This window comes from Elephas maximus, chromosome 19 (genome assembly GCF_024166365.1).
Source record: "Elephas maximus indicus isolate mEleMax1 chromosome 19, mEleMax1 primary haplotype, whole genome shotgun sequence".
NCBI classification, from domain to species: Eukaryota; Metazoa; Chordata; class Mammalia; order Proboscidea; family Elephantidae; genus Elephas; species Elephas maximus.
Window position 1 is genome coordinate 32131705 of NC_064837.1, and position 17969 is coordinate 32149673.

Here is a 17969-nt window from a genome sequence, read left to right on the forward strand (position 1 = left end):
CCCGCCACCGCGCAGCACATTCGCCACGGGGGGGAGGGAGCGAAGCAGGCGGGGACCGGAGAACCGGGCGGCGTTTCCCATCACCCGATTCCACACGCGCCCAGCCAATCAGCGCCGAGCAGCGCCGGGACCCGCCCCCTCGCGCCGCTCTCCCTCCCCACCCCCTCGCCGGCCTCCAGTCTGGGTCCAAAGGAGAGGCTACCCCAGCCCGTCACAGGAGTCCCGGCCCCAAGACCCCACCCCTGCTTCAGCGCCACAGCCCACTCCCCGCTTCCAGCCGCTCAGGCACCCTTAGCCCACAGCTGACCCCCTCTTCCCCATTCTTCTAGCGCCCCGCCCAATCAGTCCCCGGGCTGCAGTTGCCCAGTGCGACCCCGCCCCTGGGAGGGGTCGACCCCGCCTCAGCTCTGCGGAGGCCAAAGGGGGCCTCCGACCCTGTCCTCACCCTTCTCGGAGGAGGTCTCTCGGCTCTGACCTTCGCCGTCTCGTGGTCTCCTCCCTGACCCCCACCTCTGCTCCCCGTTACCGGCTGACGAGGCCCGCGTCAGGGCCGGCCTGGGCGGGAGCGCGGCTCCGAATGCCGTTTCCTCTCCAGGCTCAGTCAGCCGCTCGAGCCACGGGGAGTGGGGGAGGGAGGGAGGGCGCGGGACGTGGGGAGGGTGGGGCAGGGAGGAGCCGAGAACGCTGGGCGGGCCCCGCCTCCTCTCGCGAGATTGTTCACCGTCGCTTCCAGGGTGCTGATTTCGAAACGCTCGGGCAAGGGGTGGGGGTCCTTCGCAGGCAATGCCGAGCTCGTGCCCGGCGCCCTTTTTCTTCTCTAGCTACTTAAATAAATCCGAAGTAGGGCTGCTAGGAGGAGTGAGTAGACCTAAATCTCAGTCTCCCGCCGCGCGGGACCGGGAACCGCGCTCCCGGGGGCAGGTGGGCGGAGGGAACCGAGCCGACCCGGCCAACCCAGGGTCGAGGCCCGATGAGGACCTGAGGCTTTCGAGATCGGTGAGAACAGAAGGCGAGAGTGAGGGGAAGGGGAGACGAGCATCTGGCGGGTAAGAGACAAACTTTGAGCTCGGTTTCCAGGTACCTGACGCCTCTTAATCCGCTTTTCACTACGGGAAGATTGGAGGCGAAGGCCTCCGTGGCCCTAACACCCTGATTCACCCGGAGCCAGCCGCATAACTGCTTTCCAGTGGAACTGCGTCGAAATCCCGCCGGGGGGACAGAAAGTAGTCAAGAGCTGACAGTTATTTTTGTGTTACACGAGAAGCAAATAGAAAACCTACCATCCCCTTTATGGACAGTGGCTTGTGTATGTGCCCTGGTCAGAGGAGCTTCTTGGGCTGGATTAATATTAACTTAGGATTTCAGACTGAGGACCATTCCCTTGGGCAAGTGCTGGTACTGGCCAAAGGCTCTTCCCTCTGGCCGTCTCCTGAGAAGCTGAGCTGCTGTAAAGACAGTTCTACACTGCCCACCACGGTTTGCTTAGTTCTTACCTTGAAGTCTTTGAAAACCTGTTGTAAAGCCAAAATAGTTGGGAAGTCTTTTGCCTATGAACGTTTTGAAGATAAGGGTAAATTCACTGACCGCTTTACAACTACCTAATCCTAAAGACAAATCTATCTTTCTTGGGAGCATAGGCTAGAGCTCTGATACTGACCTTTAAAATGTATTTTGGTCATCACATGAAGTCTTAGAGATTCACGACAAAAAAACCCACCGCGCATCCTTTGCCATGTTGACTTATGACATTGTGTGGTCACTGTTAGGGTAGATGACATAATAAACTGGAAGAGCCATTGTTTAGTCCCAAAGGTATGGTTATCCAGTAAGTATGTCTTTTGGCGGTGTTAGGAGATCAGGAGAACAGTGGAATCATTAGTTTAAATCCAACAGGCATGTAGGATGTGCATGCAGCTTCTGATTGCTTAGACTACATAGCCAAAACTTGGGTGTTTTTAGAGAATTTCATGTTTTATGTAAAAATAGACTTAAAATTCTTGTGGCTTTTAAGGTCTAGAGGTGCTCCTATAAAGACAGTATCAGTTAATTTAATGTACCTACAGTGTACCTTTTAAACCTTGGATTATGGTTGGTAAAGACCTTGACAACAATGAGCTCAACATATAGGTGCTAATTTTAATAACTTTCAATCCTGAGCATAAACTGGGTACTGCAAAGAAGAGAGCATTCACTCTTCGGATTTATATCTAAGTTAGAAAAGGCATTAGAACCCAGTCATAAAATACATCAAAATGAGAGCACAGTAATCTCGTCGTCTGAGGTTACTGATTTTCCCTGGTTGGGTTTTGACCTTTAGGACCTCTGTGCATGCTGCTTTAGTATTTCTGGACAATTTATCACATATTATTGTTGGGTGCCTTCACATCGATTCCATACGATAGTGACCCCATGTGACAGAGTAGAACTGTCCCATAGGGTTTTCTTGGCTGTAATCTTGACAGGAGCAGATCACAAGCACTTTCTCCCGTGGAGCCATTGGGTGGGTTTGAATTGTCAGCCTTTAGGTAAGCAACTGAGCACTTAACCATTGTGCTACCAGGGCTCCTTTCACATAGGCATTCAATAAATAAGTTATTGTAAGGCTAAAAAGGTGAATAACTTAAAGACAAGTTGCTCTTTCTCAAGGAGTTAGGCTGGGTACTACAAAGATGATAAAGTCAATATTCAAGGGAAAATGCTTACAAAATTATTTCATTGCAAAACAATTCCCAATTTCAGAGCAGATACCTATTTTCACTCTTGGTCTATCTTCAGCTGTAATCAGTAGTGCTGCAGCAAATATTTCTTAAGTATTGTCCTGTGCAGTTTAAGATGAGAAGAGTCTACCTGCTAGAGAAAAGTTACGTCTAATTAACAAAGTGAATGATTGCTACATAAAAAGTCAGTTGTCTGTTTTTAACTTTGATATTGGTATTGTGAAGGGAAAGTTGAAGTATTTGAAAGGCCAGGAAGGATGACAGTCAACAGCAGAGGACATTTTGCTGGTACCTAATGAACAGTTGGAGTGATGGAAATGTGATAAATTATCAGCAAAATTCCATTCTTTGGTTTTCGGGGTTTTTTTTTTTTTTTTAGCTTCCCAGTGTCTGAGAAGCCAGACACAAAACTCAGGCATAAATGAAATATGACTATTCTTCAAGCTGCCTAGGTTTACAAGAAATGACGTGTACCGGTGTAATTCTTACTGTATCTTCATAGACTATAAGGGAACTTCGAGGAAGCAAAGTGTGATGTTTTTGTACGACTTATACAACATATTGGACGTTGATGCTCAATAAAAATACAAGTGGTTGTCATCTTCTACACAGAAATGTGGTAGATATGCCCAGTTTATAATTGTATCATATCAAAGTCATGGGAGTGAGTCACTTTGTGAAGTGAGTAAGGGGCTAGGTTGCGTGGGGTATTGGCACTGTGAAATAGCAGGAAAACCAATCAGCTTTCCCAGTCATGGTTAATTTACTTATTATAATCTTATTGGTTAACCTTCAAAGGTCTTCCTTTTTAATTGAAAATAAAATCTAATCTGGTTTTTATTTTTATACCTGTGTTACTATTCAACATACTGATTTCTTTAGAGGGAAAATGTCTTTCAAGAATATAGTTCCACATATAAGTGATTGTAGTTAGCAAATATAAAGTGCCACATAAATGACAAATTAGGCATCATCAGTACAACAGATTTAAGTAAACTAGTTAGTATAATAAATTAAATTAGGGAATAAAATAAATTTTCAACTAAATTAGAGACAACTAACTGGATTTTTGGTTTTAATTATAACTAACAGTAAATCTACAAGATAATATCAGAAGAGGCTCCACCTACCCTACCAACCAACTGCTCCCAACTCATAGCGACCCTAGAGGACTAACTAGAACTGCCCCATAGGGTTTCCAAGGCTGTAATCTTTATGGCAGCAGACTGCCACATCTTTCTCCTGTGGAGCGGGTAGTGGGTTCAAACCTTCAACCTTTTGGTTAGCAGCTGTGTGCTTTAACCACTGCACCACCAGGGCTCCCTTTTACCTACTTTATACTAAACAAATCCATATTGCTTATCAAATAGTAAATTAACTTCCAGCATTCTGACCCCTAGCTATTTCTGTGGTAATCAGATTTCCACTTGAAAATACATCTCAGGGCAAGTTTTGGTTTATTATTATATGGAAACCCTGGTGGCATAGTGGGTAGGTGCTACGGCTGCTAACCTAAGGGTCGGCAGTTCAAATCCACCAGGCGCTCCTTGGAAACTCTATGCGGCAGTTCTACTCTGTCCTATAGGGTCGCTATGAGTCGGAATTGACTCGATGGCAACAGGTTTTTTATTATATATATATATTTTTGCCCACTTTAAATGATATACAGTGAACATTAGAAACTTAAGGATTTTGTGGAGGGTTATTAAATCTTAGATTTTGGCCAAATTTTTTATATGACTCAAGCCCTTAAAGTATATTAAACCTTACGGTAGCCACACTTTTTAGATGAGGTACACGATGACTTTCTCATCTTTGTCACCAGTTCCCTTTCCCATTAACGTGGTATATGAGGAATGCCTGATACAGCCCCTGCCTACCTCCATCTCAGTGCCCATGCTCTCCCTTTTTCTAAGTTGCAGCCTTTTTTTCAGTTCCAAAATGTGCTAGGTTTCCTCCCAGCTCAGGACTGTTGCTGAGGGATTCATCTGCCTAGAATATTCTCTGCTGTTTACCCCCTCCCTTGTCAGCACCCCTGCCCCCGCCACACACACACACTGTAACTCCACATCCATCAGCTCTCGCCTCTACTAGATCAGTCTTGATAATCTATACTTTTTTCTCATGACTTATCACAGTTGACTAATGGGTCTTCCCCCCTAGATCACAAGCTCCAAGATGTCAGATAACTTGTGCTTTGCTCATCTTCATATTCCCAGCCCAGAGTAAGCTAAAAAAAATGAATTAGGTCCAATCAGGTTGGATTATCTCATAATCGTGTATGTAAGCTGTATCATACAATTCACTCTATTCTTCAGAGTACTTAACTGTTTTCTGACTTCATAGTATATTTTGATTTTAAACACTTCTTGTGTAGTTATTTGTTGCCATCAAGTCAATTGCAAATATTTAGGCTTTATTAAAAATTAAAATAGAGCAATAAAGGGTCAACAATTCCACAATTCACACTGAAATGTTTTAATGTAAACTTTATTATAAAAGTAATACATATAATTTTAAAAATGCAAAATGGTTTAAGGTGATTATAAGATGAAAAATAAAAATCTTCCTCCCCACCCTCTAATTTTCAGTGTTGCAACTCTATAAAACAGTTTCTTTGAAATACTAAATTTAATAAATTAGGAAATTACAGGCTTTGTTTCTTTTCTTGGTTTGGTTTATATAGTGTTGAGATACATTAAAATAGTAATATCACTACCAGTGTTACAGAGAAGGGTTGAAACTCTTAATGCTAAAATAAAATATGGTTAACATTGGATTGCCAAAAGCACATTTTCTTCACATTTAATATTTATCCTCTGTTAAAATACTGCTCAGATACAGATAAATTTTACCTGTATCAATCACCAAAATTTTATAGTCTTATCTTGCAAATGTAGCACAAACAGAGTTAAACAGTTGGTAAGCATGTAGAGACAGAGCATAAATAAGGTCCACGAGGTACTGCTATGTAATGTATCCACCATCAGGTTGATCAAGCCAGTGGTTATATTTGACAGCAAGAAAAAAAATAACTGGTTTCTGTTAATAGCTGTGATTAAACAAAGACTGGCTCCCTTTCTTTCCGCTTCAGGGACTAGGGATTCTGAATGCTTTTTAGTTGTAGCAGGTGACTGGATAAGTTTCCGAGAACATGGCATTAGAGCCCCTTTAAATAGAAATTTGGCAAAACTCAAAATTATATCACCTATTAGTAAACTACTAAGAAAAATCAGGCTAGAAGCAACTATCCAAACACAAAAGGCTAAATTGGCCATTCTTCGAGATACAGCTTCTATATTTGCCTGGACTATGTAAAGACATACCAAGAGGCTAATACCTGTCAGTAGAAGACAACATATTACTTTTATCCAGTCTTTGATATGTGATCTGTTCTTAAACAGACAGGACCCTGTTTGCACACCAGCCATGTATATTGTCACATACCCCAAAGTAGAGATTATTCCTTCTCGATTGGCATTTAATAAACCAACCCTTGTGCCGCTGCCATCAGTGCCATATAAGATGAACCTCTTTAGTGGGGTAAAGTCAAGAGCTAGCTGGTATAATACAGTAATGCTAATGGCCACAATCCAGGACTTATTTAGGGGGCAAGTAATCAAAAGCAGTGATGTTATCAATTTCACAATTGCTAAGGTAAAAAAAAAGTTCCAATGAACTCCATATTCGGTTAAATGTTCCTGATAGTCTATGGATTTTATAGTGACTAATCGTCCTATTCCTAAGAAGACTAATGGACAAACAGAGTGCAATGACTTTGTAAGGTGATAAAATCTGGATTCCTCCATACTGGATTTTTTCCTAACCTCTGGACAAACCATTGCCGTCCCAAAAAGAAAGCCTCCTACTCCCAAATCCATTATACCTGTTCCATACAGCTCCGTTTTGGCAAATCGTCTGGGAAAAAGTGGGAAGTCCACAGCCAAAATGGCAATAGCAGTAAATACATTGTTAATTGTACGGAAACAGGAGATTGCTGGAATGTATTCTGATTCTAGACTGATTTTCAAGAAATTTTCAAGGATCTTCTGCACAGGCACTCTGGCATAGCAAGTCCTCCTGTGGTATATTTGATAGGCCAGTCCTGCCCCAAAGATAATTATAGTGAGCTGCTCAAGGAGGAGAAATGAAGACAAAATGGTGAGAGCAGCCACCAGGGGAACTATCAAGACAACAAAGTCAATGAAGAACTGGGTTCTCCAGGTATATGAAGGATAGAAGTGCTGTAAGAGAACGGTCAGCAGCCCTCTGCACAGGACACAGGGTGCAGGCAAGCACAAGACCTGGATGACTTCCAGGACAGTGGTTCCATTGAGGTTACTGACAAAAGCTTCCTTCATCTGCTTTTGAGACATTTTTTGTTTCTTCCTGTGAAAGCAAAAGAGCAAAGGAATGAATTTATGGAAAGCAGTGTTCTTGTGGAACTGGCATATATAGGTACCTGACTTGATTTTACTCTTATTCCTAGGTTGCAGAGCAGAACTTTAGGCCCAAACTACTTCAAATCAGCAGTAGAACCTAGGACTTGTGATTCCCCTCCCAAGGTTTCTGGGAAGAAGTGTAACATTGATGCATTAAGATAGGAATGTCATAACTAATAGTGAAATTATTGGTTAAAAGCTCATCTTAAACACTACCTAAAGTTATTCTCTGTATAAAGCAGACTCACAAAGAGTGAACTTGAGATACAAACCCTGAGAATGGCATCGCAACGCAAGCAGATAGGAATTTCTATTACGGAGCATAGAATGTCATGAAGATTATTTAATGAAAATTAAATACACCTAATCAATGATTTAAACTGTGTGTGTGTGTAACTAGCTATAAGTGCACTTAAGCGTTTCTGTTCAGAGCCTCTCCTGTTGCCAATGGTACAACACGCGGCCCTCCAGCAAACTGAGCCCCAGGCTCCTTACCTCCTAGCCACACCTTCCACCAAAAAAAAAAAAAAAAACCAAGCCCAGTGCGGTCGAGTCGATTCCGACACAGCGACCCTATAGGACAGGGTAGAATTGCCCCAGTTTCCAAGGAGCGCCTGGAGAATTCGAACCGCCAACCCTTTGGTTAGCCACCAGGGTTTCTATAGACAGCCATATTTTCAGGTCAAGGTGTAGATAGGCAAAACGCACGCTAATACCTGGGGGAGGAATTATGCAACTGGTGTGGGTTTTTTTTTTTTTTTTTCAGAGATATAAAACACCTTTCTGCCCTTTATCAATGCCTAAAAAGTGGCACGGAGAATGCTTTTTTGATCAAATCATAATGAATAAATGCATTATAGGCGATCTGGCCCAGCAACAATACCTCACCATAACAAACCAGTGCGAATCTGCGGGCCTGAAAAAATGAAGAGTCCTTATTCTGACACGCTTCCGCCCCGGCTGCGCCCAGCCCTTACTGCTCACGCGCTCCAGGTGGTCGCGGATGCCCCCAGCAGAAGGTCCTCTACGTGCGCAAGGCTGCCGGCTCCAACCGCGCCGGCCGGGACGCGGGAGAGAGCTGCTTCCGCCTGCCGGGAGGCGGCGCTTCCGTCCGGCGCGGGGCAGCCTGCTCTTCCGGGCCGGCAGATTCTGCGCAAGCCCGCTGCCCGCCGGGGGAGGCTGACGCCGGCCCCCGACTCCTGTGCCCTTTTAACTTGGGCTCGTCCAGCCCAAATTCTCTCCGGCCGTGGCCATGGCTGGTCTGTCAGAGGAGCGCCTGGGGACGGAAAAGCCGCGCCGCCTCACGACTGCTCCTCAGATCCCAGGGGCGACGCCCTGTCAGGGTGATGGGGTCCGAGGGCCTGGCGCAAGATTCGGCCACGGCGTAATCTACTGAAAGACCCCAGTCCCGGGCCCGAAGACCCAGGAAACCCTGCTCCCCGCGCCTCTGGCTCCGGAACAGGGGAGTCCCCGGCTTCACCGCCACCCTTGTTTTACCTCAGGGTCTCAACATTCCGTCCCGCATCGAGATCCCAGCCCGGGGGCCGGGCGTCCCGGGCCGGCCACGTGCGTCCCGAGCCGCACACAGGCCCCGCCCCGGGGAGGAGCCGGTCGGTTCCCGGCCACTGAGCCCGAGCGGCAGCCGGCGGGTGCGATCCCGCGGCCCGGCTTTCCCTCCTCCTGCCGCCCCCGCCCTCCCCGGGCCGCCCTCCCCAGGCTCTTCCCGCCGCCTCTCCCGGACCTCCCGCCTTTCCAGCCGGGCCAGGCGGCGGCCGCACGCTCGTCGGCCCGGGCTGTGGGACCGGTGAGTGCCACCCTTAGCCCAGATCCAAAGCCCTGCTTGACCCCAAAGGGGCGGAGGGAGGGCAGTTTGCCCGGAGAGCTGAGGAAGAAGAGGACGCCTCCCGGTCCCTTTTCTAAAAAGCCCTTTCCCTTTTTTTGACCCTCTTGTATCCAAGGGGGAGGTGGCCCAGCTCGGAGCCCCTCCCTAGACCCAGGAACTTTCATAGTCACCCTCTTCTACCTTTCCACCTTGCCGGCAGGGGGGGCATCCAGGGTGGGAGGAAGGGTACCCGTTGGCGAGGTGGTCCGCGTGCCTTTTCCCCTCCCGGACTACCCAGGGACCGGGGACGGGGAGGCTGGCCCCGGGAAGCATCAGGACAGTTGTGCCCTTGGCTGGGGTCACGTCCACCTTCTGGGAAGGACATACTGTCTCCATGCCAGGTGCTTCCGGAGCAGCATCCCAGCCCTGGGCACGGCAGGCACCTTACCCGGATGGGAAGTCCCCAGTTTCCGCTGGGGACGGAGCCGGCAGGTCTCCAGGACCCTTCCCCAGCTTCCCACCCGGTCTGCCCTCTCATTGCCATGAGTAAAGAAACTGGCTGTGAAGGAGAAGCAGGAGCTGGTGATCAGGTTGCCGCTTGCCTTGACTCGTTATTTCAAGTACTCATTACCGTCTCTCTCCCACCCACAATGGTCACACCCTTTCCAGAAATTCTTGGCTGGTGGTGCAGTGGTTAAAGCCCCTGGGCTGCTAACTGAAAGGACTGTTCTAATCCACCAGCCGGTCGGTGGGAGAAAGATGTGGCAGTCTGCTTCTGTAAAGATTACAGCCTAGGAAACCCTATGGGGCAGTTCTACCCGTCTCATGGGGTCGCTATGAGTCGGCATCGACCCGATGGCAATGGATTTTTAATGGCGAAGTTTAGGGGAGAGCAGGAGCTAGGAGAACTGGAGAAAACTGCACTAAACGGACTTAACTCAGGCTGAGACTTGACACTGCATGGTAATAGCTAACGTTTACAAAGTGTTTTTACAGGTACTATCGCATTTAATCCTTAACTGAGCACTGTGAGGTCTAGATGTTACTACATTTGGCAGATGAGGAAACAGGATAGGGCTTAGAGAGCGCTAGTGATCCGTGTGCTAGCAGGGTTCTAGGCTTTGGATTTGAAGTGCCATGTCTGTTGCGCTCCGCCTCTCATCCTTTGTCTTAACAAGGAGCTTCCAGCTGAGGGAACTTTGTTCTCCTTGAGTCTCTGGAGCCCTTTGTGTGGCTGTCCCTCACACTGGGTACAGTCACTGTCCAGGGTGAATGTATCCAACACAGTTCTGAGGCCCTTCTCTGCCTGCATTGTCTTTTTCCTAGTGTCCATGGAAGTCCCCATCTCTGTATTCAGAGCCCCAAGAAAATCTCTGGAATTTTCATCCTCATCCTTCCTTGCCTGGGAAACTCCCAAGTCTGAGGGTCACTTATGGTTCTTTGGAGATTTGTCAGACCCAGCCTTATAACAACCCCCTGCCTTGAGCACATTCTCCTTCTGTGAAGTCCTCACCTTCTTGAAGTTGATTGGATTGTCCCACTTGATCACCTTTGCAAATGGATTATCAACTCTTAGTGGTACTAACAGAACACCCTGTAAGGGAATATATGGTTTTGTACTTAGTGCAGTGCTTTCAAACTATGACTTCCTTGACCTTCAGAACGACTCTTTGTGAGGTAGATTTTACTATCCCCATTCTCAAAGTGGGCCAGGGAGGTGATGTGGCTTGCCCAAGGTTACACACCCAGTGAATGGCTGTGATTTCCCTCCCACACAACAGTTTTCCTAGAGCATCATGAGTTGACTCAATCCTCCCCTACCTACCAACTACTGGTTACACTAAAATAGGGCATTCCTGTCTAGCAGAGAGGATCAGGCAGGAGGCATCTCTGTCACCCAAGTGTCTTCCGTATTCTCCATGGCACACTGACACAGAAGACCTGCAGCCCCACCCCAACCCCTGCAGTAAAATTGGCCTTGATGCTGCAGAAGGAGCCCAGAGGGCCTCTGGAGGCTCTTGTAAAAAGTTTCCCTTGTTCCCTGATTAGCAGGGGACAGGGCTGACTCTCCCTCTTTGCCCAGTGGCACCCTGGTTCCCAGGTCAGTTTCTCCTGCTTGGTGGGAGGAACAAGAGTGAATCACCTTGGAGAAGCTCTCACCTGTCTGTGGCCCTTGTCTTCTCTCTCGTGCCACAGGATCCAGGGTCACTTGTCTCACATTCCTCCAGAACTGAGCCCTTGCCTGGACCCATGACCCAGCCTGTGCTCCACAACCAGGTGGATAGCACTGCTCGTGCCTACAACCCAGAACCCTGGCTGACCGTATTGAAACAGGATGCTCCAGCAGGTAAAACCTCACTCCTAGGTAACCTAGATGCTCAGGCACCTGGTGTACCTTCTCAGCCTTTGCTTGTCTGAATGAAGGCTTAACTGCCCTTATCTGGGTACATGAGGGAGGAAGGGAAAGACCCGTTAAACGTCTTTTATTTTCTCCATTGCCTTTCGCTTTCACCCTTCACGGTCAAGAAACTTTCTCATATCTAGTTTGAAGCTCTCCTGTTATGTTTTTTCATTCATTTCCTGAGGTAGGTAAGGTGGAATGGGTTAAGGAATCCTAAGGGTACTTTGGTGACCATACAAACTTGAACTGGAGAAACAGCTCTGAGAGATGTCTTTGCCAGCATGAATTGTTGAGGCATGGTGGAACCCTGGGCTTCCAAGAGGAGGTGTTGAAGTGAGCCTTAAAGAATAAGAAGGAGTTAGCCAGGTGGAAGAAGGAAAATACTCCAGGCAAAGAGGTCAGCCTGTACAGAACTGTCAGAGAAGATGACCTATGTGGAAATATAGAAGGATACTGATGAGTAGATCATGGGGTACATGCCAGGCATTGCTGTTAGGTTATGAAACCTGCCCTTACTCTAGGCCTCACTGGAAAGGCTGTCATCACCCTTGGCGTGCAGAATTCCAAATCACCTTTCGCTGTGGAGCTCTGTCACATACCCATAGTATCCTTCATATGCACTCTTGGCCCAGGACAAATGCATATAGATATTTGCTGAATTTTTTTTGAGTGTTGCCAGGCACTGAGCTGAAGCAGATGTTTTAGATGGTCCCTGCCCTCAAGGCGATGTAATAGAGTACACCCGTGTAATCTAGCAGCAAGGCCTGTCTATCTTCAGGAGGAGAGATGAAAATCAAGATCAGCACGAAGCCGATTTCTTTGAGATAGTGGTCAGACACACTTCCATTCTCCAACTTTATAACCGTTTCTAACACCAGCTGTCCTCACCATAGCACTCTACTTATCTGCTGGGTTTGGTATTTCACTGCAATGGCCACGTAACTGACAGATCATACTCTCAATTATGTGGTTTATTAGGGAAGTAACAGGCAACAACTCAGGATCGGGATCAACTTGGAAGTAACGGGATACAACTCAAGAGACAGGATACAGTTCTTCGATCAGGACAGCTTCCAACCAAGACAGCTCTCAGTGTTTTGTCAGCTGTGCCAGCAGGCAGGCAGCCCTTCTCTTGGTCATGCCAGCCAACAGGCCCTTCTCTGGCCTCTGCCCTGCTTGGAGAAGGGTTACAGCTCTTTAGTTCCACTGACGAGTGCCCAGAGGCACCCTACTCTGCCAGCAAGTCTCCTGCCTGAAGATGCTCAGCTCTCTCACCTTGTGGGCCAGCAAGCCCACTGCAGCCACTTCACACCAGTCTCCTGGTTCCCACCACTCATACTGTTGCCGCTATTTCTCTGCCACTGGGGTCTGCTGTGGTTACCACCATTTCTAACTGTCTTTAGTGTCACAGCTCTCTCCCTCCTGGGTCTAAGAGGTTTTCAGTGCAGGGACCCAGGTCCAAAGGATGAGCTCCACTCCAGGCTCTTCTTGATGGTATTGAGGTCCTCCTCAACTGCTGTGGCATCAGGCCCTATATTCAATTTCAAAGCATGGCCATCCCAGCCAGACCACGAATTGACCAGTCCACTCAGTAGACCATAACTGCTGAATTTGCATAGTAATTGGCCAATTTCCAAAAGGTCACTTAACCCTTTTGGGTGGTTTTACACACTATTTGCATAGTAAATTAACCAGTCCCTTGTGAGATTGTGGCCTAGCTAGCCGTTTGGGCAGAATTTTAAACCCAAGGCCAGGAAGGCCATATGTAAGAGAAACCCATTGCACAGCAACCCATCTTGTGGCACCCCAGGCTGGTAAGTGCCTGAGACTGAGCAGAATAACTGAGTGTAGGGCCAGCCAGCCAGGGGAGCCGTGCGTAACCTGCCAGCCATTTGGCTCATAATACAGGCTTGAGGGCTGAAGAGAAGCAGGCAGGACAGTTGTCTGCTTTGGGCTTTTTTATTGTTTAATTTGTTCTTTCTTATTAAAAAAAAAGTAATGTTCACCATAACCATACTAACAGCTATTCTGTGTTGAGCCCTCGCTGTGTGGTAGGCGATAAGCTAAGAGTTCTACACATGTCATTTTTGTTTAATTCTCACAATATCCTCTTGAGAAAAATACAGTATTATATATATGATGTTATTATATTCTCATTTTGGAAATAAGGCTCAGAGAGATTAAGTGACTTTTTCAAGGTCACATTCATTTTAAGAAATTTGGAAAATACAGATATAAAGAACATTAAAATTATTCATGATTGTACCACCCAAGGATAAACAACATTTTACAGACTATCCTAGGATTTTTTTTCCTAAATAAGTATTTTAAAAACATTTAAAGGTATACTTTTTGGTAACATGCTTTATGCCATTGTATGGCTATACTATAATCAGCTCACTATTTGGACATTTTGGTTGTTTTCAATTTTTACAGTTGATAACAGCTGTACGTACATTGAACATTCTTATGACCTTTACTTAGGATCATTTTCTAGAAGTGGAATGACAGGCTCAAAGGAAAGGCATAGTTTTAAGGCCTTTGATATATTGTCTAATTAGAGGAACCACTTTTATTTGTTGTTGGTTTTGTTTTTGTTGTTGGTTTGTGACTTTGGAGAGATGTAAGTGTCACAGAGTAGAGCTGCTTCGTAGGGTTTTCTTGGCTGTAATGTTTACAGAAGCAGATTGCCAGGCCTGTTTCCTCTGTGGTGTGACTAGGTGGGTTCAAACCGCCAACCTTTTGGTTACCAGCTGAGCACAAAACATTTGTGCCACCCAGGGACCTTAGGAACCACTTTAAAAGAATAATAATAGCTAACATTTTTTGAGCATACACCAGCTACCTTTTCACATACTTTATGTGTTTATGAGGTACAAGGAGCCCTGCTGGCACACTGGTTAAGTGGCTGCTAACCAAAAGGTTGGTGGTTCGAACCCACCATTCGCTCCATGAGAGAAAGATGTGACAGTCTGTTTCAGTAAAGATTTAGAGCCTTGGAAACCCTATGGGGCAGTTCTACTCTGACCTGTAGGGTCACTATGAGTCGGAATCAACTCAATGGCAATAGGTTTGGTTTTTGTTTTTTAGACCTATGAGGTAGGTACTATCACCATTCCCATTTTACAGATGAGGAAAACAAAGCACAAAGACGTTAAGAAGCTTACGCAAATTATACAACTAATAAGAATTTGGCTTTTTTGTTGTTGTTCCTTCATTATATGTTTTAATAGCAATTTTATGCCATTTAACATTAATTTGGTGGCATTAATTTTATGCAACCATAAAAAGAATCCTTGCTAAATACAGGCAAATGAGGTAGTAATAACATCAGACGTCTTTGCTCAGCAGGGAGACTCTCGGGGGGGAAAAGACCTGCTTTGAAATCTCTTTTTTTTTTTTTTTATGGGGTGCAGGTAGAAGGTGTTAGTGTTAAATGAGCCCATGTCCAGGAACAGTAACTGCCTTTCTGAAGCACTGCTTCCTATGGGATGGTGCCTTGCTCAGAAGTCTTTGGTTGTCTGTCATTGCAGGGCATTGGCTCTCCTTTCCTTTGAGTAAAAGCCTCTTGCTTAAGCTTCAACTCACCCTTACAACGATACCTCTGGCCCACTGAGTTGTGTGTCCTTTCTCACCGCATCTCTTCTCCCTCTGCATCAAGTATGATTGCACTGTCCCTGGGTGGCTTGGGGTTTTCTTGTCCAGTCATCAACAAGCTTTCATTGAGTATATCACTCAGGACAGGCTGGGGTATGTTGCTGTTAGCTGTAGTTGAATTGGTCCTCGACTCATGGTGACCCCACGCACAGTAGAACAAAACACTTCCAGGTCCTGTGCCATCCCCATGATGGGTTGCAGATCAGACCACTGTGTTCCACAGGGTTTTTATTGGCAGATTTTCTGAAGTAGAGAGCCTGGCCTTTCTTCCTACAGTGTTTTAGTGCCTTTCTTCCTAGTCTGTCTTAGTCTGGAAGCTCCATGGAAACCTGTTCACCATCATACCAAAACACAAGCCTCCACTGATCGATGCATGGTGGCTATGCTATAAGGTTGCCCTGGCCAGGAATTAAACTCAGATCTCCTGTATGAAAGGCACTGAACCACCACAACCCTCACTGGGTATGTTGTAGCAACAAACAGTACCTGAAGGCATGGCAGGGTGTGGCTTCTTGTTTTTTATTATTATTGTTGTTGCTTTATTTTGCTTTAGGCGAAAGTTTACAGCTTAAGTTAATTTCTCATTCAAAAATTTATACACTTACTGTTTTACAATGTTAGTTGCAATCCCCACAATGTGACAGCACACTCCAAAAAATCTAGCTCTAGAGTCCAGACTCTTAACCACTATACTAGACTCTGTTTTTGGTTGAATCGGAGCTATGCATAACTTGTGGCTGGGTTTGTTCTGTGAGTGATTTTTTTTTTTCTTTTCCTTGGAGGAGAGGGATTTGTATGAATCCAGCCATACTCTGACCTCAGCACTTATCCTGGAAGCCAGCAGCCTGCCTTGGTGTTAACGGTGGCCCAAACTCAGACAACATCTTTGGAAAGAAATTCTACTGGGCACCTTGGCCTGTTGCTCTGAGGGGTTTGAACCTTTAGGGTTCACCATTCTCACTGGAAACCCATACTCATGTCACGTCATAGACTTTTTCACCAAAAGCAGATTTAGCCAGGTCCCTGTCTTCTACTCCCCACCCCATCTTCTCTGTAGCCGCCAAGGAGACAGGACCGTGGGAGGAAAGTGGGAAGAGGAAGCATGTGCCAAGTATTGACATTGAGGATGGGCGAGGGAAAAGGGGCCCGTTCCCCTTGGTGCCTATTATGGATTGAATCGTGTCCCCCCAAAATATGTGTTGTAAATCCTAACTTCTATGCCTGTGACTATAATCCCATTTGGGGGTGGGCTGTCTTTGTTATGTTAATGAGACAGGATTAGTATAGGATATGTCTTAAGTCAATCCCTTTTGAGAAATAAGAGATTAAACAAGCAAGCTAGGAAGCAGAGATGGGGGAAGATGCCAAGCCACGTGAAGGTCACCCAGGAGCAGAAGCTCGAAAGAGACAAGGACCTTCGCCTAAAGCTGGCACCCTGAATTTGGACTTCTGGCCTCCCAAACTGTGAGAAAGTAAACTTCTGTTTTTTAAAACCATCCCCTTGTGGTATTTCTGTTGTAGCAGCACTAGATAAGTAAAATAGTGCCCGTTCTTGACCTCATACAACCTTCTAAACCAGGCTTCTCCTCAAAGGGACTCAGAGCAGAAGGAACTTGCCAGACTAAATTTAAGCTCTGGGAGGAGGTGATGAAGGCATGGGGTTACCTATCTGAGAAGATGCATGGCTGTACTATTTCATTATAAGTTGAATAGTCTCTTTCAAAAAAGACCCAGCCCGTGGATCTTTTCTTTTGTGATATTCTCATAGCAGCCGCCCCCTTGAGCCCTGCCCCTGTTGGTCCCAGTAAGGTTAGTAACTGGCAGTCTGGAAGCTGACTTGGCTGGAGCTCTTGGCAGAGGAGAGGAATTGCATTTATTGATTACATGCTCTGTGCCAGGCACTAAGTGCTTTGTGTATTTCCTCTTATTTTTCTTCCTAATAGCCCTGTGAGTTGGGTTTGTTTTCCTTTATTTGCAAATAAACAAGCTGCATCTTAGAGAGGTTAAGTAACTTTCTTAGGTGTACAGAGCTAGTAAGTGGCAGAATTGAAATTTGAACCCAACCAGACTATGATACTAGGGGCCTGTTCTCTTGACTATATAGCCTCCTACCCTTATATAGCTGCCACCTGGCCTGAGTCCCAGCCTTCGTGGCCCTCATGTTATTCCTTTCTAGGTTAACGGCCACAGTCTGGGCACTGATGCCCAAAGCAGGGAACCCCTCAGAGGAGACCTACAGAATTTTCTGGGTGGGGAAACCCTGCTGCACCAGCTAGATGACCTCACCAAGGTGAATCCTGTGACTCTGGAGACAGGTATGGGCTTCCTTCTCCCTAAAAGTGCTGTCTCCAAGTGGAAGGAGGTGTGTGTGATGAGGACGTTTGGCCCAGCTTCCCTGGGTGCAGACCGAGGCTGGCAGGAGTGCCAGAGCCAGGTAGGCTATTCCAGACCTCTGCGCGTCGGAGCCTGGCAACTGTACCTGGGCTCCCCAGGGCAGGCTTTGCTCTCAATTTAGGGCTCATCTTAATTAGATCTTTTACCTAGTCATCAGAGAACTACTGGCATCTAATGGTACTTAGCTAATTGCAGAGGGAGGGCTATTAGGCGGGTGTGTGTCTGTATGAGGTTACATCTACATTTAAGCCAGATTTTGCTAATGGTACCTATGCCTCAGTCCTGAGGTGCCTGCAGGCTCGGTACACAACAGACACCTTCTACACCAATGCTGGCTGCGCCCTGGTGGCTCTGAACCCCTTTAAGCCGGTCCCTCAACTCTACTCGCCAGAGCTGATGAGAGAGTACCACGCTGCACCTCAGCCCCAGGTAAGGCTCAGCCTGCTTCCTGCAGCCTCAGGGCTCCTCAGCCTCCCTGTAGCTCCCCATCCCTACCCATCTGTCCACCAGCCATGTAGTCACTCATAGTCTCCTGG

At 46.6% G+C, this 17969-nt stretch overlaps 3 protein-coding genes across 12 annotated transcripts in view; 1 reads left to right on the forward strand and 2 right to left on the reverse strand.

Annotated features, from left to right (window-relative positions):
- GGNBP2 (gametogenetin binding protein 2) overlaps positions 1 to 629 on the reverse strand; it is a 33439-nt gene extending 32810 nt beyond the window's left edge. For all 4 annotated transcript variants that reach the window (XM_049859454.1, XM_049859452.1, XM_049859451.1 and 1 more), the window contains exon 1: positions 446 to 629. The gene's annotated coding sequence lies outside the window, so the exon portion shown is untranslated. The remainder of the gene's footprint in view (positions 1 to 445) is intronic.
- A 117-nt stretch (positions 630 to 746) lies between these two features.
- The window catches only part of MYO19 (myosin XIX), a 41709-nt gene continuing 24486 nt past the window's right edge, over positions 747 to 17969 (forward strand). For 3 of the 7 annotated variants that reach the window (XM_049859617.1, XM_049859618.1, XM_049859624.1), the window contains exons 1-3: positions 747 to 996; positions 11178 to 11328; positions 17714 to 17862. In XM_049859617.1, the coding sequence (XP_049715574.1) occupies positions 784 to 996; positions 11178 to 11328; positions 17714 to 17862 (513 nt within the window). In that variant the 5' untranslated portion in view covers positions 747 to 783. Of the gene's footprint in view, positions 1047 to 8786; positions 8964 to 11177; positions 11329 to 15821; positions 17863 to 17969 lie in introns of those variants that run through there. The other 4 variants (XM_049859622.1, XM_049859621.1, XM_049859620.1 and 1 more) reach the window with 4 other exon arrangements.
- On the reverse strand, positions 5192 to 7093 carry PIGW (phosphatidylinositol glycan anchor biosynthesis class W). The gene has a single exon (XM_049859625.1). The coding sequence runs from the start codon at positions 7091 to 7093 to the stop codon at positions 5582 to 5584; it is 1512 nt and encodes a 503-aa protein (XP_049715582.1). The 3' UTR covers positions 5192 to 5581.